The 27,250-nt window shown below is 40.9% G+C and overlaps 1 protein-coding gene across 2 annotated transcripts; it reads left to right on the forward strand.

The window, feature by feature from the left end:
- Positions 1-1,741: 1,741 nt before the first annotated feature.
- Positions 1,742-20,802, forward strand: SP4 (Sp4 transcription factor). 2 transcript variants are annotated; one of them, XM_072412555.1, is made up of 6 exons: positions 1,742-1,875; positions 2,547-2,632; positions 4,723-6,277; positions 8,228-8,450; positions 12,461-12,660; positions 15,627-20,802. In XM_072412555.1, the coding sequence occupies exons 2-6, from the start codon at positions 2,564-2,566 to the stop codon at positions 15,902-15,904; spliced, it is 2,325 nt and encodes a 774-aa protein (XP_072268656.1). In that variant the 5' UTR covers positions 1,742-1,875; positions 2,547-2,563; the 3' UTR covers positions 15,905-20,802. The 2 variants fall into 2 exon arrangements, with proteins under 2 accessions (XP_072268656.1, XP_072268655.1); XM_072412554.1 differs by lacking the exon at positions 1,742-1,875 and adding an exon at positions 2,054-2,240.
- Positions 20,803-27,250: the final 6,448 nt, after the last annotated feature.

Here is a 27,250-nt window from a genome sequence, read left to right on the forward strand (position 1 = left end):
TCTGCCCAAACATAAGTTTGGTCCACAGAAAAATGTGGACATTATTTGCAATTTCTATGTTTTATTATTAATAAAACCAAAATATTATTACAATAAATTTGTATATTCTGAATGACAATTTTCACCTTTATATTGCACTAAATTCACAAACTGTACTAGAGGTGCAGCGTGACGTCAGTGTAGTCTTAAAGTGTACCTAAACTCAGACATTTCACTTTATATAAAGGGGGAGACAATCCTTTTTTTGTACGGTAAAAATTCTGTTTGATTTTTAGGTGCAGCACCCTTCTTTTGTTTTAAAATGCATGCGCAGTGAGATTGGCAAGTTTTTTCCCAGCTACGTCACCTGATGTCGCATCCGGGTCGGGTGACGTAGGAACAAGAACACGTAAGAAGAGGTGAAGATGGCGCCGGCCCGAAGACAGATACCGGGATGACGAGGGACCCAAAAGGAAGAGAGCACCGGATGGATCAGACTGCCCAGCAGGATTGAAGGTAAATTGATTTTTGTTTATATGGGGGACTTTTGAGTTTAGTTCCTTCTCAAGTTGTATGACCGTTGCCGAGCCGTACGCTTCAGAATTGTTTCCACCATTACAACAGTCAACCCGCTCCACGAATACCAGGATTTAAAACTATGAATTTAGTGGTGTATGAGGTCCGTAAAGTTGGCGTGGCCCTGGGCGGTCTGAGCTGAACCTTGCACCCTAAATATCAGTTGTAATTTCCACCCCAGAGGCTGATCATGTGATCCTTGAATTTTCTGTATTGCCGACAGCACATGAATGCTGCATCTGACAGGTCGGCCATATAATTGCTTATTCTGTTCTCACTGGCTGGCTAGTGCTGGAGTTCTTTTTTAAACTCAAGCATCATTTTCCTTAAAGTGGAGCTAAAGTATCCCTGTAAGTTTGTATAATCATTAATATAGAATGGGTCAGACGCTGTCCCTACTGCAATAATACCAATGCTTGATCGCTGCGACTATCTGGAAAAAGCTGAGCTGAACATGTGCCCCATCAACTTCCCCTTGAATGATGACGTAATGTTATGTCATCCCAGCACAGCCAATCAAAATGAAGGTAAAAAAACAAAAGGAAGATGGCGGTGCCAACGCTGGAACATGTGAGTCGGCCTAGGTTTATTTCTGTAATGACATAACATATTTTAATAACAAATTGAAGCATTCAATCCATATACCACAAACTAAGTCACCTCTATTATTTCATTAACCTCCTGAGTGGTGGCCTAAGAATTACAGGCCTACAATGTAAAATAAATGTTCATGAAAGACATGTACCGCTTTTATACATATATTTATCAATTCTTTTTAATCCCTGGTACCATAAACCTACAAAGAGAATATGTATTTATGGATGGATTATAGGACAGTTATGTATTAGTATTGTGTGCTCTATAGCTTTTTATTATTTAATTATTAAAAAAAAATAAACAGGTTTCTTCTAGAACTCCATAGCCTGAAATAGTGAGAAGTAAAGGCGGGGTCTGGTGACAAAGCTGCGGCACGGAGGGGGTTAATGCCGTAAGCTCCCTGGCCAGGCAGTGGAGAGAGGGGGCGGGACTAGCCGTGTGTGTCTGAGGGAGGAGAGGGGCGGGGTCAGCTCTGTGTGTCTGAGGGAGAGGGGCGGGGTCAGCCCTGTGTGTCTAAAGGAGAGGGGCGGGATCAGCCGTGTGTGTCTGAGGGAGGAGAGGGGCGGGGCTAGCCCTGTGTGTCTGGGGGAGGAGTCTTCTTCCAGCAGCTGGGGCAAAATAATAATAAAATTAAATATCATCGCCGCACTATCGCCGCTGATAGCCCCCCCTATCGCCCCCACTGTAGCGGTCCCAGCGCACCGGGAGGAGGCAGCTCGTGTGGTAAGCGATGGCGAGGAGGGGAAGAGGAGGTTCCCGGGGAGGAGGCCTCACTAGGGCTGGATGGAGGCGATGGATCCCGTAGCGGGATGGAAGGGGGAGGTGGGAGAGAAGGGGGTGTCCGGGCCGCCCCTCTCCGGGGCTGTCAATCAGGGCGGGGGGATCAGGGGCCCCGGCTGCGGGGAGAGACGGAGCTACTACGCCACAACCCCCTTCTGCAGCCAGCTCCCGCCGCCATGAGAGAGCCAGGCCCCCCATCCCTCCTCCTCCACAGCGACCGGCCTTTATATCCACCCCCCGTCCCATCCCCTCCGCTTCCCTGATTAGCAGTGCCACGAATAAGTACTAGCATGAATTCACCATGAGCGGTACGTAACACCCCCACCATGGCTGCCTCCTCCTGTGGGGTGTGACCCCGGCCATAGGGAGCATGTGTGTAAATGTTGGGGAATATTGGGGCCACCTCATGCCCACCATGGCCCGGGCACACCGATATAACCTCAAATGTACAATCTTGTAATAAATTCATCTCTTGCTTATTTTGTTGGGGTCACAAAAAATGGGGGCGACAGAATAGAGGAACGGTAAAAGTCATTTAGTGGTGTTGATGCGTCGCTGAGCGCTTTGCGCTAATCGGTGTAGTCATGTGACCTGTCATTCTGGTTATTTTACAGATCAGGCAGAGGAAGATATGGCCAGCGAAGAAGGAAAAAGTAATGAACCCGAAACCAAAAAAAAGGGCAAAGCGTCAGGTTCACAGGTAATTTTATTTTATGATCTGAATATCGGGATTGCTTGGTGTTCATTAAGCAAGTTTTTAGCGGCTTTTGGGTGAACTTTAACCTTCCTGGCGGTAATCCCGAATGTGGCTCGGAGTGGATTTTCCATACCAAAAGCGATAACCCTGAGCCACACCGGAATTGCCAGGGAGTTTAAAGTCCTACCTGGTTCTTACGTTCCAGGGGCGTTCTACAGCGATCTTCTTCCCGGACGGCATCTGTGTTCCCGACGTGTGAACATTGAGGACACGAGGCCAGGGGAGGCAGATGCCGTCCAGGCATCTGCTAGTATGTGTGTGGCTGGAGGGCGGGAAATTTAAAATACTAAGAATTTACGAAGTTACATTTAAAAATACTTATGAGAAGTAAACTGAAAAATGTTTAAAACAAAAAAAAAATACACTTACTTTCAATAACGCAGCGCAGTCCATTGGTCCCGTGGTGTCTTGGCGATCGAAAATTAGGGGGTGGTGCTGCACCCTGTTTTTTTTTTTTTAAAAAAGGGTGTTGCACTTAAAAAAAAATACAGACAGAATTTTTACTTTACGTTAAAGGGTTGGCAAGCTGCCAGCCTTCCATTAATAACAACCAGCAGGTGTTTCTAAGCTGTTAGAAACCCAGCTCTAGAATCTTTGGTGTGATCTTTGAAGAAGAATAATGTTACATTGAAAGCATTTAGAAAGGTCAGGGATGGTATGTTTCCAAGCTGAACATTAGGTTCTAATAATAATTCTTGTAGTGGGGTTACTACCAATTTATAATTAAATGCTCATTAGGGTTCAGGGAAAATAAGCTTTTAATTAGAGTTATCCATCACTCTGCTGGTGGCCAGTGTGCTCTTCTTTCATCCATCACTCTTGGTTATGGTCAGGATCTTAGCATCCTCATCATTCAGGACAATTGGTTCTTCATTGTAAAGGATGATGTTTGTGCCTGGAACTTCTGGGAGAGGCTGCAGGGGACCGGTCATACGCAGGGAGAGGCAGCAGGGGACCGATCATACAGTGGAAGAGGCAGCAGGGGACCGATCATACAGTGGAAGAGGCAGCAGGGGACCAATCATACAGTGGAAGAGGCAGCAGGGGACCGGTCATATGGAGGGAGAGGCTGCAGGGGACCGGTCATATGAAGGGAGAGGCTGCAGGGGACCGGTCATATGAAGGGAGAGGCTGCAGGGGACCGGTCATATGAAGGGAGAGGCTGCAGGGGACCGGTCATATGGAGGGAGAGGCTGCAGGAGACCGGTCATATGGAGGGAGAGGCTGCAGGGGACCGGTCATATGGGGAGAGAGGCTGCAGGGGACCGGTCATATGGGGAGAGAGGCAGCAGGGGACCGGTCATATGGGGAGAGAGGCAGCAGGGGACCGGTCATATGGGGAGAGAGGCAGCAGGGGACCGGTCATACGGTATGGCGAAAGAGGCAGCAGGGGACCGGTCATACGGTATGGCGGAAGAGACAGCAGGGGACCGGTCATACGGTATGGCGGAAGAGACAGCAGGGGACCGGTCAGGTCATACGGTATGGCGGAAGAGACAGCAGGGGACCGGTCATACGGTATGGCGGAAGAGGCAGCAGGGGACCGGTCATACGGTATGGCGGAAGAGGCAGCAGGGGACCGGTCATACAGAGGGAGAGGCTGCAGGCGACCGGTCATACGGAGGGGGAGCCATCAGGAGCGAGTGATTAAGGTAAGAAGGCTCTCCTACACCTAAATTCTAAATAAGCATGTAACCTTTGCATTGCTGGGTCACTCCTCTGCAGGGGTATTTTCTTTTACATTTTTGCCCACAGGCTTTACCGCTCTTTACTGCATGTTGATAATCTATGAATCATTTACTGTCCATAGTCAGAGCAGCTTGTTGTTTTTTTTTTTTTTTCAAGCTATCGAGTCACTTTGCATGTCATCTGTCGTTTCCTGTAATTTGCTCTTTGAAATTTGCAGAAACATTTATAGAAGTGTAAGATACTTTTGAGAATGTGACCACTTCCTGTTAAAGATCTTCTGTTAGCACTGTCAGATGGAAACACACCCATTCTCTTTTTTCTCTCCCCACTTGCTTTTTGAATAGGACTCCCAGCCTTCTCCCCTGGCTTTGCTAGCCGCCACCTGCAGTAAAATAGGAACGACTGGTGAAAATCAAGCCTCCGGACAGCAGCAGATAATCATAGATCCCAGCCAAGGACTGGTTCAACTGCAAAACCAGCCGCAGCAGCTGGAGTTGGTTACCACTCAGCTGGCAGGCAGTGCCTGGCAAATAGTTGCTGCTGCGCCTCCTGTCTCGAAAGAAAACAGTATAGCTCAGCAAGGCATTTCTATAGCTGCAAGTACAGCAGGCTCTTCTGCTAGCAGCAATGAGAATTCATCACCCACAAAAACTAAAGCTAGCACTTCAGCCACAGCCCCTGGGCAATTCCAGGTCATCCAAGTCCAAACTCCAGGGGGCAATGTGCAGTACCAAGTGATTCCCCAGATTCAGACTGTGGAAGGTCAGCACATTCAGATCAGCCCTGGAAATGCCACTGCACTGCAAGATTTGCAAGGTCAAATCCAATTTATTCCAGCTGGTAACAATCAAGCCATTATCACTGCTGGTAACAGAACAACATCTGGAAATATCATTGCACAGAACTTAGCAAATCAAACTGTTCCAGTGCAGATTCGGCCTGGAGTTTCAATACCATTGCAGCTGCAGACCATCCCTGGTACTCCTCAAGTAGTGACAACCTTGCCCATAAACATAGGAGGAGTGACTCTAGCCCTGCCTGTGATCAACAGTGTTTCTGCTGGAGGAAGTTCAGCACAGATTGTTCAGCCCACAGATGGCGGGGTTAGCAATGGAAATCAGCTGGTGTCTACACCCATCACAACTTCCTCTGTCAGTACCATGCCTGATTCTCCCTCTTCTTCCACCTCCTCCACCTGTACAACCACTGTGTCTACCACTCTGACTAGTAGCGATACGCTTGTCAGCACAGCTGAATCAGCCCAGTTCACAAGCACACCAGCAAGCACAGAACGTGCAGCAGAAGAATCTCCATCCTCTGTCACAGAGCCTGAATCTCAAAGTAATAGCCAGCTTCAGGCAAACGGACTTCAGAATGTGTCTGACCAGTCAAGTTCTCTGCAGCAGGTGCAGATTGTGGGCCAGCCAGTTTTACAGCAGATCCAGATTCAGCAGCCACAGCAACAGATCATACAAGCCATACCACAGCAGTCTTTTCAGCTTCAGTCAGGACAGACCATACAGACTCTTCAGCAGCAACAGCTGCAAAATGTTCAGCTCCAAGCACTAAGCCCAACACAGGTTCTCATAAGGGCCCCGACTTTAACCCCTTCTGGTCAGATCAGCTGGCAAACTGTGCAGGTTCAGAATATACAAAGCCTTCAGAACTTGCAAGTACAGAACGCTGGTTTGCCACAACAGCTTACCATAACCCCAGTGTCTACTAGTAGTGGTACAACAATTGCCCAGATTACACCTGTTACAGTCGCTGGCACGCCCATCACGCTCAATGCTGCCCACTTTACATCTGTACCTAATCTGCAGACTGTCAGCGTTGCAAATCTTGGTACTGCTGGAGTCCAGGTTCAGGGAGTTCCTGTAACCATTACAAATGTCGGAGGTATGTGCCCACCTTTGAATATTTAAATGTATCTTTGGTCATGCTTAACTTAGTATCACAATAAAAGGGTTAAACACCAGCACATGGTAGACACATAGGTATATGTCAGTGTCTTCAGTGTCCAACATATTACATAGCGCTTCACAAAGTCCATAATCATGTCACTAACTGTCCTTTAAAGGAGCTCACAATCTAATATCCCACCATTGTCATATGTCATTAACACAGTCTAAGGTCAATTGGGGGGAAGCCAATTATCTCCATGATTTTGGAATCAGATCAGTTTTCAATGGTTGGCATAGTGTAATGGTTTTGTTATAGTAGTGACAAAGCAAAACTACAGTGTGATTTTCATTAAACCACCATTATGCATATGAGCATTTCATGGGCAGAGCAAACTATTGGAGATAAAGATTTTGTGCTGGGGTCCTTTGCACATCTGGTTTCTTGCAGCTAATCCAACCCAACCCAATTTTCATTGGCCTCCTCCTAAATGTCAAGCACTCTCACACAGTAGCTTTCAACTTCTGAAACTTTTCTGTAGGTTTCATGGATGTTTCCTACAGACCGGTAATGATCCCTCCCCATTGACATTTACTGACAGATCTCCTTTAATATTACTGAAGACCAAGCTATAGTATATAGGGGTATGTAGTACTGCTCATTTTAAAATCTATAATCACATTGTTTTGTGTGAGAAGGTTACTAAAATAGGATAGCCTTTTTTTATGAAGAGTCCTTGTTTAATTTATGGAGCTTTTTGTTACATACACCCACCATGAGAATTATATGAGAGCTTTCATTGCTCACTTTTTTCCTGAAAATGCTACTTGCCTGGTGTGTGTGACTTACAAATACAACATACAATGAAGCAAGAATGCACTTTTTGAGAGAGAAAATGTAATATTGCCATATTTGTTCTGGATCATTTATTCTAATTGTTAATTCTGACTGATGAGAATGATAGCCAGACATCCAGTAATGCCAGTTTCCCTCATATGAGGAAGCAGTAACCACATTGCAAACTCACGTCCAGTGTGAACACAGCCTTATACTAGATCACCAGGGTAAACAAGTGAAGTCAATTCAAACAACCTAAGGTAGTGGTGTCTAAATTACATACACATATGTCATTTGAGACGATTGGACGTGTACAGTGGTCCCCTAATGTCATTCATATATCTGCCATGGCAGATTGATGAATGGCCAATCGGGAACAACCACTGTTTACTCCTATGGAGCTTCTTGTCCTCCTACAGAGTGTGTAAAACACTAATTGTTCATTTGTCACTGGAAACAATAATGAAAGATGTGATGTGCATACATAGCCTTAGAACCGCTGAATTCTGCATTTGGTAACAGACTGATATAACATATTTCTTTATTCCTCTCCAATACACATCTATGGGAGAACACTCATGATGGGCGGTGTGGTCATTACTCTGCTCTGCCAGTGTAGAGCTCTGGGAAAAGTCAGAAAGCTGGATTTTCATTTGAGAGAAAAGAGTTTTTGAAAACCTCACTATAAAATAATTGCTGTGATACTTTAATATAGCCTTCAGCTCAAAGTTTTATTTTTACTTTGCAGTGGACCAGGCCCTCTCGGACATGTGAGAAGCTGTGTGATGTAGATTACATAAAATCCAGATTATAGTAAATGAATGAACTTTCTAAATTTAACTCTGTTGCCTTGCTTACTGGATACTATTGGCAGTTCACTGATAAGTTTCACTCGGTTTATGTGAACTTGCAAAAAATAGGATTTCTGCTAGTTCTAGTAAAGGTTATTCTAAACTTTAATTTAAATAATAATGTAGCTCCAACTTTAAACCAACCCAGCCTGAACATTTGTAATAAACTGTAGCAATTTATCCATTGCTCTTCATCATTATTATATAATTTGTGTATATTGACTGTTTTTTCTTTGGTTTATTATTTTTACTTCCCCAGGTCAGCAGCAAGGAAGTGAAGGTGTCAAAGTACAGCAAGCTACTATAGCTTCCATTGCTGTTGGAGGGCTTACCAATGCAACAATTGGCGCTGTCAGCCCTGATCAAATATCCCAAGTGCAGCTTCAACAGTCCCAGCTATCATCAGATCAGGAGGTGCAGACTGGGAAGAGATTGAGAAGAGTTGCATGTTCTTGTCCCAACTGTAGAGAAGGAGAAGGAAGGTAAGTCTTTTACCAGCATTCTAAAGAGTTCTGTATGATATTTAGGACATAGGTAATGCATATTAAGTGGTATTTAAAGGGCCCCAAAAGCCTGATAGTCACCCACCCACCCCAAAGCCTTTGTAGTCCATGGCTGGAGTGTCAGGTCAATGCATAAATTACATCTTTACATTGGCTCTGCAATTGGCCATGTGGACCTGATCTCTGATGTTTTCTAGTACTAGAAGCTAACACTAGAAGCTATTAAAATTATGGAGAAGGTGCATTTCCATGACCTCAATTGTGAACAAAGATTCTAAGGAAGGATCCGAAGCAGGCGAGTATAAGGCTGTGTATACACTGACAGTAAAACAGATCCATAGCACAAGTTTCTAGGCACTTCCCAAGCTCCAGGTCTGAGCTGGATGGCTTAGTATGCACTATGACATTCTCTTTGTCTGGTTGCATGTTTTGCTGACCTAAACTCTGGCTTTGACACACCATGCCAGCCCATTGATTTAAAGAGCTTCCACTAGCAGGATTCTCCTTGGGAAAACATCACCATGTAAAAAGCACAAGCACTTACTACCTTCTGAGTCCAATATTAGTGTGAACATTGCTGAAAGACCTGTGTATATGACCTAAATGACTAACCTGATAAAAAAGCTTTCCTAATTAATCCTGACATTTTATAGGATTCAGTTGGCCCCCTTTGCAGCATTAGCACTTCCAACGTTGACTTCAAGCTGATTGAAAGTTCACACAATTCTTTTTATGTTCTTTGCAGGACCTTGCAGTGTTTACAGCACACTGCACCTGTATTTTACATCATCCATATAATGTAGACTGTATTGTTTAGACGTCAGTGTCCATTGACATGTTTTCTCAATATTACTTCCTGCATTTTATTTCTTGTCCCAAAAATTATAATAACTAGAGCTTTACTTCAGTCAGACAAGTCCAAAGGTTCAAACTCAGTGCACCACTTTAACTTGGAGTTCCCCTTCATAATTGCTCCTAAAGATAATAAAGTACTGAAAAGTAGAAACATCTTTTACAAGAAACTTTTCTGGAATTCTGATACCTTAAGTCAGTGTCAAAATCTTTTTTTTTTTTTTTTTTGGCCCCCCAGGGAATTTAGAAGGTGAATTGCATCTTGCCTGCCTGCTACTACCTATTGCAGTGATACCGCAACTATAATTCCCAGCATCGCTCGCATCACTGCGTGGCCCCTGTTGTTCTGGTCTATAGACGCAGGTAATGCCGGGAATTGTAGTCTCGGCATCACTCGTGACTATGTGACAAGTGAGAGATCTCTGCCCCTCCCCGCCCCCTCTCACACATCACAGGCGATCGCAAAGGCAAAAGCCCGGCTGCGCGTCTACAGGGATGCTTGGGATGTGTTTCTGTGTCGGAAGGCTCCGTGTAACGGTGGACAGTGAGGAGGGAGGCAAAGAGGGCAGTCTGAGGTGAGTAGTGCTGGTTGGCAGTTCTTTTTCTTGTGCAGCACGTCATTCTCCTATGACAGGTGAGCTGTAACTTTCCTGTCACTATAGTCTTGTAGTGCAATGTCTGTGCAATGTTCTGCCATTCAATCTCTTATTGGCTCCAGTGACTTCTGTGTCATACTCAGTATATATATAAATAAATATATGTTTAGCATTTTTATTGTTAGTAGATCATTTTGATTTGAAAAAAAATTTTGAGTTTAAAATTAAAAAAAAAATTCTTAGTCCTCTTTTTCTGTTGTGGGCTTGTTCTGGATTGAGTGTTGAGCGGGACCTCTTTGTTTTCATGTGGGAAGGTTTTGTATCTGGTGAGAAGGAGAAACTTTATTTTTTCAGTGGATTGTGGGTTTAGCCCCGGTCTAAGGTTTTTGATTTCGGCCCTCTGTGTGTTTGAGTTTGACACCCCTGCCTTAGATAGTGACAGTTTTCCAATATTGCCATGTTTAGAATAAAAACAGCTGATGCAAGCTGGCAAGAGTTACGCAGGGAAACCGATGGGCAAAAATCAATCGGTAGTACACAGTGGTACTCTAAATGTCAAAGTGCAGACCTTACCAAATTATGTCAGACTAGAGATTTCACAGCTTCTGTTAGTAGCTTTACTTGCTCTTAGATTTTATTAAGTAGATATATTCCAGTCTGCTGCCAATAACTCCCAACAAGTGTAAGGATTGATCCTTCAGACTGTCATCAATAGCAGAGTACTTGGCTCACACCAGTAGAGTAATATTTTAAAGTCAGTAGATATCTGTTCCTCATGACAGCCGTTTTCCCCATAGGCAAATTATGCTTCAGACCACAGGGCTCGGAGCGTCTGGGAACCATTCCAAGAACATGACTGCGCATTTAACTTAATGTAGTATAATTTAGATCTCCCACATCTCGATCCAATCAAGCTTATGTGGTTAGTAGAATAAGTCATCCAGAGTAGAGCTAATTTTCAGCTGTAATGGTTAAAAGTTGAAATGGAACAGGCCTGGTCCAATACTCATCTTGTCTAAGGACCTGCGTTGATAGGCCTTCTTTCTGTTAGTCAAGTTTTGCTTTTTCTTGCAAGGCTTATAAGAATGCAAAATCTGCTTGAAGCAGGTGAGAAGAAAGCCCAGATGCACCTGTTAATGAATTCTAAATGATATCATAAGCATCTGAAACCGATGTCAAAATGATGCCATCAACTCAGACCTTTTAGACAATCAACACAGGGCTATATATTTATATGGAGAACTCGGTTGATTCTTGAACAATCAGTTTCATTATATCTATTAAAGTGGTCCTTAAATTACATAAGAGCATCTAAGTGTTCAGATTTACCTACTTTTCCAGTTTAAGAAGTCCTATTGTGGTAGTTTATGCTGCCCTATAGACCTTCGTTACCACCACTTCTTTAAATCATAGGTATGACTAAATGGGTCTTTACTTTCTGACTACCAGGGCAAATATCTAGAAACCATTGTTAATGAACATGATTCACCAGCATGTCCCACCATTTTTCATATGGAGCTAATCATTATAAAATACTACAACACATAGTGCAGTTAGTAATAACATTGTATCATTGGCCCTCATTCCAAGGCCGGAGAGGATACACTTTTCTCTGTGAAGATGGGTGATCCAGCAAACCTGGAATGGTTTTCCTAAAAGTCATTTGCTTTTGTTTGCAAATATTTTGAATCTTAGACCACAATAATTCCAGGTTTGCTGGATCACCCAACTTCACTAATAAAAGTGTATCTTCTCCAGCCCTGGAGATATTTAATAAATCAGGCCCCTTGTCAGAAACATTTTTGTCTTAGTCATTTTGGGGTATTATTCTACTTTGTGTGTAGGTGATGCTAAGTCTAAGCTAATGTCTAAGTGTGAAGGTTGATTCTGGAACAGGATGTGGGTTAAGGTGTTCAGTGCTTTCAGGAACAGCTGCTCTTTTCAGCTGCAGGCTCAGTTAGCTTGGTGGGCTTTCTGTAGCCTGAGTAAGTGTAGAGACGGGTGAAGTAGGAAGTCCCACTTTCTGTACTTAAAGAGAAACTAAACTCTAAAGTAAAGTAAGTAAAAAAAAAAAAAATATATGAATATACACTTACCTTCAATCCCGCAGGCCAGTCCGATCCATCCAGTGGTGTCTTGCATCGGATCCCGCGTTGACCCGGAGCCGACGCTGCCATCTTCTCTTCTTCTTCCTGTTCTTCATCCTTCGTAACCGGACCCAGGCGTGAGATCGGGTGACGTAGGATGAAAACAAAATTGCCGATCTCACTGCGCATGCACAAGATCGGAAAATTTTTCTCTTTGCACAAAAAGGCTCCTTTTGCGTATCCCCGAGATGCTCGGGCATGCGCAGAAGGAGCGCTCAAGAGCCTCCTGGGAGGTGTTGCACCTTTAAAAAAAAAATTAAAACAGAAAAAATTCTGAGTTTAGGTATGCTTTAAACTTCAAATTCCCAACCAAAATGGCCAAACAAGGGCCTGATGATAAAAGTTTAATTCAGCTTCTCCAGTAACCTGGTTGCCTTTTTATTTTATTTATTAGAGCAAACAGTGAACCGGGAAAGAAAAAACAGCACATATGTCACATTGAAGGATGCGGAAAAGTGTATGGGAAAACTTCCCATCTCCGAGCACATCTTCGTTGGCACACTGGAGAAAGACCTTTTGTATGCAACTGGATCTTCTGCGGCAAGAGGTTCACCAGAAGTGATGAGCTGCAGAGGCACAGAAGAACCCACACAGGTAAACTGCATTACCTTATTCTTTACTCCAAGGTAGCCAGAGCCAATCTCACTAAGTGCTTGGCAAAGCAAAGTGGAGGAAAAAGACCAAATACCAAGCATTTATGTAGCCATTACTGTTTATTGTTTGCTTGGGCAAAGTTAAGGAAAAAAGAACAGTTTTCCAGTAAATATATAGAACTAATACTACTGGACAACAGGCAATCGCCAGCTTTCATGTATGTAAAGAGCTTCTGAGCTTTCCATGTTGGCTTAACTTTCAGTGGTAGGAGCTAAGCCTGTCTCCCTTTTGAGAAATGAGCCCAATTCCTTGCCATTCAACTATCCAGTGGAAGATCTGAGGGATAAAGGAACATTTTGTGCTTTGTGTTGGAAAGCTTTATGTTCTACATTCAATCATATTCTGATACTAACAAAATTAGGTGAACTGGACATGGCCAAAGGTAACAAAATAGTATGGTTCAGTTTGCTTGCAAAGGCCTGTGTCTGTCTGTAAATGAATTCCCATATCCCTTGGGCTCGGATCTTGGAGTCTGTTTCCACCTGGGTCTCTTACTTTTGCCTCTGTGGTCAACATACTCTGGCCCTCCTAATTTTGTTTTAAATAGTTGAGATCACTAGAACCAAAGTAGCACCATGCAGCTTAATCTGAAGACTAAAGATAGGTTCAGACAAGCTGCTCAAACACCTGACTGCACATTTGATAGCTGGCAGCAGGGATTGGTATTCATATACAGTCTTCTCGCCCGGAAATTTTTTTCAGTCATGTGGTCAAAAAGAGGGTGTGGCAAAAGACGGCAAATTTAGTGCTCCCAGTTGTTTATGCCATGGGTATCCAGTAACCTCTTATTGTTTCAGTGTTCTACCTTACCCCTATACTTGTTCCAACTTTGTAATGCCTGCCCCACTAGTATATCCAATTTTTCCAATCTATGTATTATGCCACAACTGTGCTATGCCGTGTATTGTGACCCAATTTCCTAGTGTAGTAGTGTAATGGTATAATGAATGTGGTGTAACAAGTTAGGCTTAGTTCACAATAGCAGCAAAAAAACATTTACCCCTTCTGAGTGACTTCTGGCAACTGCTAGGCACCTAGGATTGGTAACAGGCCATAAGTGCTGGTCACCTAGGATTGGTAACAGGCTCCTCCCGAATTTTTGCTGTCGAATGCAGCAAAATTTGGTTCGGGTATACCCAAATTCGAACAGCCATATTCGGGTCGAATATAGGGACAACCCGAATTCGAACATCAACACTACTCTTGGGATATGTGACACAAATATCCCAGGAGGCTGGGGATTTCCCTTTTTTACTTCCTGAAATGGAAGTAAAAACTGAAGGGGAGAGGTCCTCCCAAAAAAAGTGTAAAAACCAAAAAAACACACATTTTTCAATTATATAACAGAGAAACTCACTCTTTATTATAATGTTAAAAATGTGGCGATGCTTTATTAGCATCGTGCATGTGATATCAGTTGGGGACAAGACAGACAGTGATCCCCTCCCATCCCTGTCCATTTTCTATTTATAAACACTGTCTGTGACGTTTATCCGCAATGTGTAATGATGTCATCGGCAGCGCAATGTGATAGCAATGTGTGAGTGTAAAAGCTGCTTGTCATATTCTGCAGCCTAACAACTTGCTGTGTTCAAATCTTCAAATCCCCTAAACTGTTGGTTGTAATAACTTTAAATTATTAAGGTACACGTGGAGGCATAGGAAACTGAAACTGTATTTTGATGGGCAGAGTCTTTTATGTTCTAATGATGCTGTAGTATTGAGATTGTAAGGTGCCCGCCACTTGCACCTATACTTTCAATTTAGTACCCCCACCTCAGAGAAATTGTTGTTCAAAGAAGAGAAGCAGACAGTAGTCTCATAGGTAAAGATTTGTGACAGGTAGTTATATATTTAGGGGCCCCACCCCAATGCTCCTTGCTATGTTAGTGGCCCCGGGGTCCCCAATTTGCATTGTCCATTTAGGACTCCTAGTTGCACTTTCCTCTGAAACAGCAACCCCAATTTTCATAATTGTTTACATTTGTGACCCCATATCTTGAAATTCTTTAAAGTTGGGGGACTGAAATTGTAGTAACTAGTATCTATGAGGGTCCCCTGTACACCCTGGTCAGGTCATTGTGACATACAGTTTAGGAGATATGGAGGTTTGTACACAGAGAGCTGTGAGGATTCAGAACCACGTGCAGACTTCACACACAGCTCTAGCAGTAGATACATTTTACAGGCAGCTTTTTCTTTTGTTTTTTTTAAATCGAAATCCCAGCTCGTGCTATGAGATGGGGGTAGGGCTGCCTGTGTCCCCTTCACATGAAGGCTGAACTGTGTGCTCACCTCCCATCGCAGCAGCAATCCCCTGAACGGATGACACAGAGCACAGAGCAGCCTCACTGAGATCCATGCAAAGGATGAGAGCTGCCGAGGAGAGGTGGGCAGGGGAGGCACGGCAGCCGGGCGGAGCAAACGGCTAAAACCCTCTGGGGGAGAACTGTGGAATATAACTGCCCCCCCAATTATTCCCAATAAAGAATAGAACTGCTGCATGGAGACACTATCATGGAAATGCATTGCAACTTCACCACAAGTGTGAACCTAGCCTTACACAGGTATTTCATACATAGTTTTTATGGTTCTATTTGTAAACATAAATACCATTAGAGGAGAGTAGATGAAAGATCTCATTAATGTTTTTACTTTTTGTTCAGGCACAGACTTAAAATTAGTCTTGGATCAGGTTGTATTGCATGAATGTCGTGCTGTCTGTACGAAGGTCACAGACCCAACTGTGCTGTTTGGTGGGGTTTAGCTAAGTTACTAGGTGGGCTCAAAGGAATCATAATCTTTGGATGGCAAAACAGTCATATAGTTGTATTTTTAGCCTTTTACATGGATCTTCTGCTTAATTTAATATTGCTGTAAAATCCTATTACGTTTTTATTTCCTAGGTGAGAAGAGGTTTGAGTGTCCGGAATGTTCTAAAAGGTTCATGAGAAGCGATCATCTCTCAAAACATGTCAAAACCCACCAAAACAAAAAGGGGGGTGGAACCGCCTTGGCAATCGTAACATCAGGGGACCTGGACGCCTCAGTCACTGGAGTCCTTGGTTCCCCTAGAATTGTTACTGTGGCAGCCATCTCCCAAGATTCAAACCCAGCCACCCCAACTGTCTCAACAAACATAGATGTTCTAGAAGCTGACAAGGACTTGTACCGCTGCACTTAATTATGTCATTGACAAAATTGTGATCTGGTCTGTACATTTTTTTCTTTTCATTTACCTTTTTTTGTTTGTTTGTTTTACATCCCAAAAACGGCTAGATGAAGCTGATCTATACTAAACTGTGAAGATTTTCCTTTTTTCTAATATTAGGTGATGCAAATCTAATAAGCAGAGATATTTTACCTGTATCATATTTTCTGCATTTTGTAAAAGCTTCAAAATTTTAATGCTTTCTCATTCCTGTTAGCCCTTCCAAAAACAACCACTGTATATGATAGTAAAATATTATTAGACTCAGGGCCATCAATACTACAAACCTGGTTTGTCAAAAAAAAAAGGCCATACAATCAATTCCACCTTTACAAAGATGAGATTTTTGTACAGAGACCTGCTAGTCAATAGTAAACTGCAGGGGCAAATATTTATATAGATGTAATGCTATCCGTATGCAAGCTGCATAGCATTTCAGATCACCTGAGAGACTGAACCGGCTCCAAGCATTTTTTAATAGTGTTTTGTAGATAAGCATTATTAGGAACCAACATGTACAAACCGCAAGCCTTTCCACATTCCACGCTCTCTATATATTTTTATTATAATTTTTATATTTACTGTTTTGGAAAGTCAGTAAACATCAGACCTTTTAGACTTTTAATATGCAAAGTTGTTGATGTGGGATTCACATTTATTTCAAGCAAGTTACAAAATGGCTTTGTAACTTCTATAGCTCATGGCTAGATATAAAGCTGAGAAATTACAAAAAGATAATTTTGCAGCTTTTTACAGTTTCAAGAAGCACAAGAGATGTATGTAATTGTTCCTTTCACCCTCTAGTTATATTTTGTAGCTACATTTGGTTTCAGAATAAAATAATAATGGCCATAAGTCCACTCAAAATTTCAGTAGAGGGGAGATACTAGTGGGTTGGATGACCATCCACCTTTATATCTTTCTAATGCTCATGCATGTTGCAATCTGATTACACAATCTTCTTTATCCCGTCCTGTAAGGGTTAGATGATCGGATACAAATTGATTGGCGTGTTTAGTTAGCCCTCTTTTTACATTGTTTTGGTAAATTTAAATGGGAGATTGTACATTCAGATTGTAAGGGGCTTAGCCAGGTTTGTATTTTGGCATCAAAATCTCTGTATTGGTTCCCAGCTCTGCCTACCTGCTAAGGTACTTCCTCTTCTCCCATATAATTTAGTAGCTGACTCCATTTATAATTAATGTCAGTTTGACACAGACTGCAATTTTTCAAATGAACTGAAAGTGAGCAGAGGAAGATATATGTTGTATAAAACTGATATATATTTTTTTTTAACCCCCTTCCCTTTTCCCCCCATTATATCTATATATGTATAGTAAGCGTGTCAGTTTTTTGGGACAGGGAATGATGCCACTTCTGACGCTGCGTGTGTGTATGCGTGTTTGACAGCGTGTATGTATATATGTATATACAGTATATATACACATGCATATTGTTATTTTAATTATTGCAATATAAGTACAGTTTATGGTAAAAGGACAATGCTATTGGTCAAAACTCCACAAGAATTCAGTATTTATTTTTCATTCAGTCCTAAATCAAACCATTTTCACATTGTGTTTGGTAATTCCACTCTTGTGTGTGTGTGTGTGTATATAGGAAAGGGCATTGTATTTTGAAAATATTATTTTAAGTTCATATTAGCCAGAGGTTCGTATGTGTACAAACTACCTACACATGTACCCCAAAGCTTAAAATGTGTAGTTTGCTTGAATTTTTTTTTTCATTTGAGCACTTATTGTAGATGTGTGTATGTGTGTTCTTTTTTGAACTAGCTGACGTGTTACATTAGGTTGGTGAAGTGTTGTATTTTTGCACAGTGGCTTCTACCTATTAATCATTTCTATTATTTATACATTTACCTTAAGACCCAAAATGACTGCAGTCCCAATTTTTTAAAAAAGAATGACATTAATTATTAATTTGATTATTCCAATCACGTTTGCATATCATTGTTTTCTCAAATGCAGATTATTTATTATGAGGCACAAAGTGGCTTCTTTTCTGTACATAGGTGCACATCAGGTAAAGTTATCCTTTCATAAGCTAAAAATGATATTTTTGGGAAAGATTGGTATACATAGGGCTCTATTATGAAAGCGGGTATCTGACATTCCCTGCTGGGAATCATGCATTGCCAATAAAACACATGGACCTAAAAGATTTACAGGAAGGAATGTTTGAGGCAATGTTGGAAACTCTTGTTTTTTAAATAGAGCCTATACAGTATATACTTCCATAGGTCATGTTGCAAAGAAACAAAGTTTTACGTTCTTGACAAAGTTCATATTTATTTTAAACTTAAAAAAGTAACCCAGTAATGTCCAAAAACAGCACTCATTTTATGGAGAGTATATACTGTTAACTAGTGCCATCAGTTGCATTAGATTTGGGCAACCACCCGTCTGAGCAGGGTGGCCATTATTCTCATTAGGTCTGACTCTGTCTCCATCTCAGTGCCAGAGTAAGTAGGTTCTGCACAGGACCCAAACAGTTCTTACTTAAGGGCCCATTTAAAGAAATGTCATGGCCATACCACTGCTTAAACAATTGCTGCACATTTTTAAAGTGGAATGGTAGAGGATGGAGGACAGATTGCAATATATTCTAGAAGTTAGAAGTGAGCCCGTTACTGTGCTACAGGACACAAATACTGGGTTTTATTAAAAGCAACCTGTCCAGCTGCTCATGCCACCAAGTTGGCTTTTAGAGCTGGAGAATCTTTAGTATTTGATATATTTGGGTGTCTCCGAAACCTGCTCAAACACAACATTGCTTCTGTGCTCTGTTGTGACCAGCAGAGGAAACCACAGCCTGCTGCTGCAAAGCATCTGACTTGCTTAGAAGTGACAAATGTTGGGAGATTATTCAGCAAGCGTGGCTGCTCAAGCGAGCAAGGATCAGTATAACGGAGTGTTTTTTTTTTTAATTTCTTTATTATGCACTTAATTCTTATAGTAGAATTTCATACTTAAATTATTTATTTCTACCTGCCCAAGCCTATAAAAATACAAGTGGGCTGATTTACTAAAGAAAACTCCTATTTCCAGCTCCTTGCTCTGTGTAGGTTCTTCATTGCTCTGTGAAATCTGCTCCATGGGGACTTACGGTATTTATTCTGTTTAATCCTGTGTCAGTCTTCTTTCCCAAAAAGTACCACGTAGCAATGGCTGGAAGCAACCTATTTACATCAACAAAATACAAACATGCATACTTGGACCAGTTTGCTGGAAACAGGATTCACCTTTTATTCACTAAGGTCTAAGCAGCCACTTAAAAGCCTGAACTGTGGTTGGCACACAGACACCTTTTTCTGAGTGAACCCCAATTTTCTTATGGGGCTGCCATTGCTGACCTTGAGGTGTGTGTTACAGTAATACCTTCTTGATTTTTGTTTTACTACCTATTGTGTTGGACAGGAGTTAGGAATTTACTGGCATGCTTGTTACAGGTTCTAGGTCTTTGGCCATTTTCAAAGGCAACCCAGACGCTGTCCCACCTCCTATAACGTCATGTTAGTTCTCTACCTGTCACCTTATCTCACCTTTATCTGTAGAAAGTGGAGGAGAGCCAGCTCTAGACTTTCTTGAAATAAAAGTCCAGAATTTTAAATGTTTCCTGAGGTACATGGAGGCACCGAAGGGTGACTGAATCACACTCTGGACAATCCTTGCCAAAAGCCATTATTTTTTTTCCAGAAGGTCTTATAAAATTATTGCACTTACATGTATACAATCTTACATAATATTTAAGCCAGTGGATTAATTTTTTCAATTTTCTGTAAAAAAAATATTGTTTTTTTTTTCTTTTTTTGAACTTCCACTATACCAAAAGATAAAATATGTTTTACCAAATGCTTAAAGAGACCCTGTTGCATGTCCATTCATTTTAACCACCTTCTTCTCATGAAGTTATGTATTTTTTTGTTTTACCGTTAAAAGCCAACCTTTAAAAATACATACATGTAAAAATCCAAAAGTTGTGAGACTGGGCTGGGTGCCACCATCTTGGTTGTGGTGTCAGCAGACTCGGAGCAGATACTCAAATGACACTTTATAGTTTTTCCCCCTTACAGCATTTTCCCTTTGCTCCTGTCTCATAAGCTACATCATTTTTCCTGTGCTATTTACCTCCAATTTCTTTTTCTTTGTGACATGTTCTCTTTAAGTATTCGAGACCTCATTAAAGTCAATATACTTGCTTATGATTCTTATGTCTTGCAGCGTCTTGTGAAAAAAGACATTTCATTCTCCTCTTCCACTGCCACTGTTTTAATAAAATAGGTTTATGTAATTGTATATTTATCATGTTTAGATTTTCAGTGTTAGTTTTTTTTTTCTTTATAAAATACTTGCTTAGTAGACATGTGGGTGTTTTGCCGATTGCTTTAGAAGTTTAAATTATTTATATATATTTTTTCTGATGTAGAATGAAAGTTTTAGTTTGTCAGATGTGGGAACGCATGCTAGGTCCATCTTTTCAATTTTTAGGGCACTTTTTTTTATTTCAGAGAAATTTCTATTTAATTTTGATGCCTTTTGTGCATGTCAAAGGGTGAGCACTTATTATTAATTGCCCTCTCTATATATATGTTAATAGGTTGATATGTACCAGATGTTCAATTGGACACCATTTTGGAAAATCAAAAGAACATTTTGCAACAGATGTTTTTTTTAGAATCTATTGTAACATTTTTGAGGGGAAATTTAGAGAAAGGGAAAACCTTGGATATTTCCCTTTGATTTCTGCCAGCATAGCCTCTAACTTGTCATTTTTACAGTGCTGATTTGTATAAACTTTTGTTCTTTATTGTGGATTTGACAATAAAATTATGTGGAATTTGTTTCAAATGTTTTTTTTGTTTTTGTTTTTTTAGTACATAATATTCACCTAAAGGTTTTTTTTTCAACTCCATCCTAGGGTTATTATTAATATAATTCATAAACAGTATTTGTATAGCGTCAACATATTAAAGCGTACCTAAACTTAACATTTTCACTTTAGATAAAAGGGTAGACAACCCTTATATGTAAAGGGAAACTGGTATTCATTTTTTATTTTTTAAGTGCAACAAAAAAAAAAAAGGGTGCAGCACCTCCCCTTTCAGTCATGATCGCCTAGAATTGGAGTGCAGAACTTCCTGGGATACCTATGTCACGCATCCCAGAAGGCTCTGGGTACTCCTTCTGCACATGCCTCAATCTTGGACATGCGCAGAAGGGGCATTTTTTCTATTAAGGAAAAGAGAAGCCGATTTCAAGCAAGCGCAGTGCGGGATCAGGTGACGTGCCAAGAAGACCTAGAAAGAAGAAGGAAGTGAAGAATCAAGATGGCAGCGCCCGACGTTTCCTCAGCTCCAGGACAAGGAGAACATCCAAGATGACACGGGACCATCAAGGGACCTGCCGGATTCCGCTTTGGTTCCTCATTAAGCAGCCTACATTAAATAGGCATTAGAAGTTACAGCTGATTTATACTCCTGATATCAATTTAGTAAATTGTTTTGTTTGTACAGATAACGAAATCACTTCTGCTTTGTGTTGCCACTGACTTCAGTAATGATAGCATTTGATAAATATGTAATAAAATACTCTCCAACCACATTATTCCAAACTCTTGGTCAACTGCTTGTTAAAAGAAATATCTAATCTAATCTGCATTTAAGCAAGTGGACCTTGTCAATATCATTTGCTGAAGTTCAATTTGAGCATCAGAATGGGAAAGAAAGATAATTTAAGTGACTTGTTGCATGGTTGGCCATCTAGGGTTTACAGAGATTGGTTAACAAAAAAAAAAAAAAAATCAGGTGAGTTGCAGATGTCTGGTCACAAATTTGTTGTTGAGGTCAGAGGAAAATTGCTAAACTGCTTTGAGCTAATGGAAAGGCAGCAGAATTTTGGAATATACACCAGCTAGCAGTCCAGCCTTGAATCAGATGGAATACAGAAGCAGGAGACCATCCTGTGAGCTAAGAACAGGCAACCGTTGCTACAATTTGCACAGGCTCACCGAAATTAGACGAGTAGATTGGAAATATCTGGTCTAATTGTTGAAATTATGCTACAAAGAATGACTACAGTTCTGAAGGCAAAAGGGAGTCCAGCCCATTACTAGCAAGGTGTAACTAATAAAGTGGCTGGTAAGTGTCTATATAAATGGATAAAATAGCCTCCAAATACTGACACTATTTTTTTTAATGATCTTTTAGTGCAAAATTTACTATTAAAAGTGCCTTGCAGGAGGGTGTTGGGAATTTCTGGTAATGGTCTCATTGGGTTTGTATGAAGAGAAAATGCTTCCAGGAAATTCCTATAAATCCTATTCAAGTCTACAGGGAAAAGTTTCTTCAACATTATCCAATTGCAGCATTGACCAGCTGACAAAGACAAAGATCAATCTCCTGAGATATTTTACTTTAGGACTGAGCTACTATAGAATTGTCTGTGTACGTTTGAATAGGTAATATGTACATTTAACATAGGGTACCTTTTGGGTCTATAGCACTTATTGTTACATTGCTCTTCTGGCTTCAAAACTTTAAAAGTAGCTCATCTGAAACATGAAAGCAGATAGGAAAGTCAGTGAAATTAGGGGGCTAATCTACATAGCTTTCCCTCAATAAGCAATTAAAGCTGCAAAAACCTTCTCAATTTTCCTTTTTTATGTTTTCCATTTTTTTTTTAATGTTTCTACTTAATATCCACTGCTTAAACTCTATCAAAATCCATTATATTTGTTTTAGATAGTTGGGAAGGGTTAGAACACCATATGGGTTTCTATTTCAATCAGTGTCCCCCCCCAGAGAGATTTCTTCCTGTCTAAATTACAGGTGGTTTAGGAAGGGCAGGAAGTGATGGTAAAATCTGATGTCTGCAACACAAGGCAACGTGAAAGCATTTGAGCAGCATCTAATGTGGATTTTCTATTATTCTGAGTTAATGGTTTACACAGGTTGCTGCTGTGCACAGGGCGTGGAGCAAGCTTTTAAAACAGATCCGATACCAAAACATCCATGTGGACAAGCCCTTACTGTGTATGGGGTCTCCATGGCAGTAATACACAATTCAAAATTACAACCAGGATTTGTGTGTGGCCTCTCCTCTTTTCTCTGCATGATGTAGCTGAGCAAGTCTGAATCAGGATAAAAAAAAGTCTACTCCAGCAAAGCAGTAAGTGCTTTCCCTGCTGTGTTTTGTGGAATATTCATGATGGTGCACAGAATGATCATGGCTCCTGCTGATTTCCCACTGACTGCCAATGATCTGGTAAATCATAAATTGGTCACGTCAGATACATGGTAACCATTGCTGACTTCTCGTTCTAAAAATGCTATTGCCTGGCTGTCATGCTCACAATTTTACATCAAAAAGCAAGAACTAAATTATTTTTTATAACAGGCCTGGGGGTTAGAAAAACAGCCAAACAACTAGCATTAAAAATCAGACATGGCACCCCTATAATTATCCATTGAAAAGTGGACACTCACACCAATGCATATGTTATCACACGCAGAATTACACAGTATGTGCATTTTTGTGTACAAATGCATATTACTATTACTACTTTTTAGGAACACACCCATTCATTTCTTGTTTCCTTTTTTTTCTTGTTTTTGGATATATGTTGAAGGCTCATAGCTCATGGATAGGTGAATGAAAAAATGCATATACACCAATGCTTACTAGAGGGAGGGCAGCCAAAAGCAGATCAAGCACAGATAACAAATTATATATATATATATATATATAGTTAGAATATTAGCTAATTTTAATATTAAGACTCTTCTTTGATTCAGAGAGTTGGATAAATGTGTTTGTGGGGTAATTTTTAGGTCTAAACAACTCTGCTGGTATTAGGCATAGGAAGAGCTGTGTAGTCAGGAGTTATGCTTTAATCCAGCCACATTTTAGTGTCTAATACTAGCCAGCAGCTGTGTACACCCTCTAATTATGGGTTTCCCTTTATGCTGTTCAGGATGAATTAGACCTGTCTGCTAGCCTCAGGGTAAACTATGATTCCTTTGCAGGCGAGGTTAATTGTAAATCATTAACCTAAATATTCAGTGTTAGAATATAATAATTGTGCATGTTTACCAATATAAGGGTTCATATGCCGCACCTATATCATGGAAGGAACATGAAGACTGCCATTGATGGCACCTCTTTCTAAATATACCTGGCTGTCATGCTAACCTATTGGCCACATTGAATTATTGTCTAGGGAAAAACATGCAGATAAAGGATTTTAAATGTTCTGACCTGGAGGTCAGAGAGGTCAGAAACCCAAATTTAATTGAGCCGCTATATCAGCCAGGCAACCAGCATTTTAGGGAAGTCTGCAGTGCCAGCTTTCATATTACTTTTGCATACAATGTCTGAGCATCATTCTAGGTGGCCATACATGTTTTATCCCAATTATTTTAAAAAACAAGCTAATGATTCATTTCACTGCTATTTCTATTTGTATTGTCTATTTAAGAAGGTTTGGATCAAAGTTGAAAGCAAATAGATGGAACATTCAGATCATTTTTAAGCCAGGCTTGTGCTTTATAGAGAAATCATGCTGTTCTAAAACAATTCATTTTTATGCTTGCTTACTTTTTTCATCAACCTGTAACCAATTCATACGTTAGTGATTAGTTTTGGTAGGTTAATACATGTCGCAATAGAAAAAAAAAACACATTATATTGTAATAGTACTGCAATGCGCTGCACATAGAGCTGGTGTGTTGCAGTAATGTTCATTGTCAATAATTGACTGTGTATGGTTTTCATAGGTAAGTTGGTGCAGTTTTATTGATCTAACTTCAGAAACTTTGGGTAGTGTGGGCACAGAAAGCAATCAAAGTGCTTTTTGGGGAAGGGTCAAAATCTTTGTAAAGCCACAATCGATGGAAACTCAGTTGGGAAGCTTAGGAAAACCTTCCCAATTGCTGTTGGTCCCCCTTATATGAGGAGTGATGACATAAACTCACAATTCAATATAGAAATAGAAAGATACCTGTGCTTAGATCCTATAAACTTACAAGTAACTTACAAGGACCGTGCACACCCCTCCTCCACCCAGGCCTGCCATCAGACATTTCTGGGCCCCATAATGCATAACCTTCCTGGGTCCCACACCCCCATGTTTAAATGTTCTAGCATTCCAAAAAACGAGATCTTTTGATCGGGGCTGGTACAGAAGTACCCCTGGTGAAGGCCCTGCCTCTTCCCTTCCTTTTAATTTTCATGAAGAGGAATAGTTTGAAGAGCACATTCCTGCTCATGGTTCCCTTTTCAGAGGAAGATCACATTGTCATAGCTAGAATCCAATATTAGAGTCCTTGGCTAATCAGTATGTGTACTACGTATGTAGGTCACTATGTTGCCAGGATTTCCATCTGATCAACCTGCCTGCCCACTGAATGGCTGGAGTTGAGACATCACCATACTGTTACATGCCATGGCCAATGGTAATAATTAATAATACCGCAGGAGAGTGCCAGAATAGAGCACATTATCCTCTTCTATCACCTCCTTCTGTTTTAGGCAATCAGTACTGTTTCTTTAATATAAGCATAACACCAGGGCTGCTTGCTTCTAAGACCAGCACACTAAAGACACATCCATGCATGTTTATCACTATTGATAATAAAAAGAAAAAAACTTTGGCCTCCATATAATTTCCATGATGACCATTTTTTATTATGAAAATTATTGGGTCACCTGTTCAAGTAAAACTATTCATGGCACAAAGAATTGTTCTTCATGAAACTATTATGTGGCTCATATACAATGCAGCTCATGTGAGGGTTTACTTTCTCTGTTTAGTCTTCATAGCCCCAGGCACCAATGTACCTGTCCTTTCACTTCCTCGTAACTCTTTTCTGGGTAGCACAATGTTATTGTTACTGTTGCAGCGTTTGCAGCTCAATACAATTTTACAAACTGTGAAATATCTTCTAACACAGCATGTAACTCTAGACAACTAAACTTGTTTACTGGGTGACTATCTGCCTCCAGTGGTCTCTACCTGGATAATTATAATCAAGAGATTTGTAATATGTAATAGAAAGCTACTAAGTCAGTAGTTTCCAGGAAGGTAGTCAAAATGCAGAAAAAACTTTTTCTGCACACAGTTGGGGTTTTAGGACACAAAACACCACGCAAAACTATGTGTGCAATGCACAGCAATGGTTCAAGGAATGCATAGGACCCCTTTTTTTAACAGTACAATGCAAAATAACGCACAGTATATGCAATGTGCCATTCTGCATTGGTTTGCTCTCTGGTGTTGGTGTGTTGTTCATAATAAATGGTATCACAATGCACTGCACATAGGGAAGTTGTGTTGCAGTAACGTGTATTGTCACAATGTACAAGTCTGGGTACTTGATTGACTGTTTGCTCCAGGCAGTATTTTCTATGAAGTCAGTCAAAATGCAGGAAAACCTTTTTCTTGCACACCATTGAGGTTTTAGCACAAAAAGACACGACACAAAACTAATTAGTAATGTGTCTGGGTAAAATTGATCATATGAGTTTAGAGCCGCAGACCACGTCCCCTGTACAAATCATAGGCTCGAAGAAACTCTCCCATTGCAGGCCCAGATCTGCGATAGAAGAGTGAGCGGGGTTATGTCATGTCGACATCACTACGAGGGAGGTTTCTCCCCCTTTGATTGACACATGTGCATCAGGAGCCGGAAATTTTAGTGGTCCTCAGGACTGAAAAGGTTAGCGACCACTGACTTGAAACAATCATTTGTGATCGTTTCCAGTGACAGATAAATGAAGAGTACTGTACACACAATGCTGCTCTGCTCTATGAAGAGGGGAGAGGAGAGGACAATGGAGCACCCCACCCACTGTACTTTTTTTTTATAGGAAAGCACAACAGTTGTTCCTGCTCAGTTTATCAATCTACCTTTGTAGATTGATGGACAACGCTGGGGAACCACTACAAACGCTAGATTTTCCCAGAGATGAGCAAGACCATTCATCTTGAGCAACAATCATCTAATTAATATGTGTACACAGCTTAGGAATGTTTAGGTTGGGTTCTAACAGAGGGGCCACTGTCATGAAAAAAATCTTTCTTATAACTGAATGTGGTAAATAGCATGAAAGTATTCACAGTATTCATTCTTGTTTTATGATACTGTAACAAGGAGGAAGTACTTGTGGGACTACAAGTGTCAGGAAAGGTTAAAGAACGGTATAAAGCACTCAGTCAGTGCTTAATAAAAGTTAGTACTTATCTTTATTGGATGGGTACAATGGTCCAAAACAGCAACAGGTCCATCAGCAAGATCAT

This window comes from Pyxicephalus adspersus, chromosome 5, assembly GCF_032062135.1.
Source record: "Pyxicephalus adspersus chromosome 5, UCB_Pads_2.0, whole genome shotgun sequence".
NCBI classification, from domain to species: domain Eukaryota; kingdom Metazoa; phylum Chordata; class Amphibia; order Anura; family Pyxicephalidae; genus Pyxicephalus; species Pyxicephalus adspersus.

Coding starts and splice junctions, on each gene's coding strand:
- SP4 (XM_072412554.1), top strand. Junction 2,633..4,722: donor GCAAAGCGTCAGGTTCACAG/GTAATTTTATTT, acceptor CTTTTTGAATAG/GACTCCCAGCCTTCTCCCCT. Junction 12,661..15,626: donor GCACAGAAGAACCCACACAG/GTAAACTGCATT, acceptor TTTATTTCCTAG/GTGAGAAGAGGTTTGAGTGT.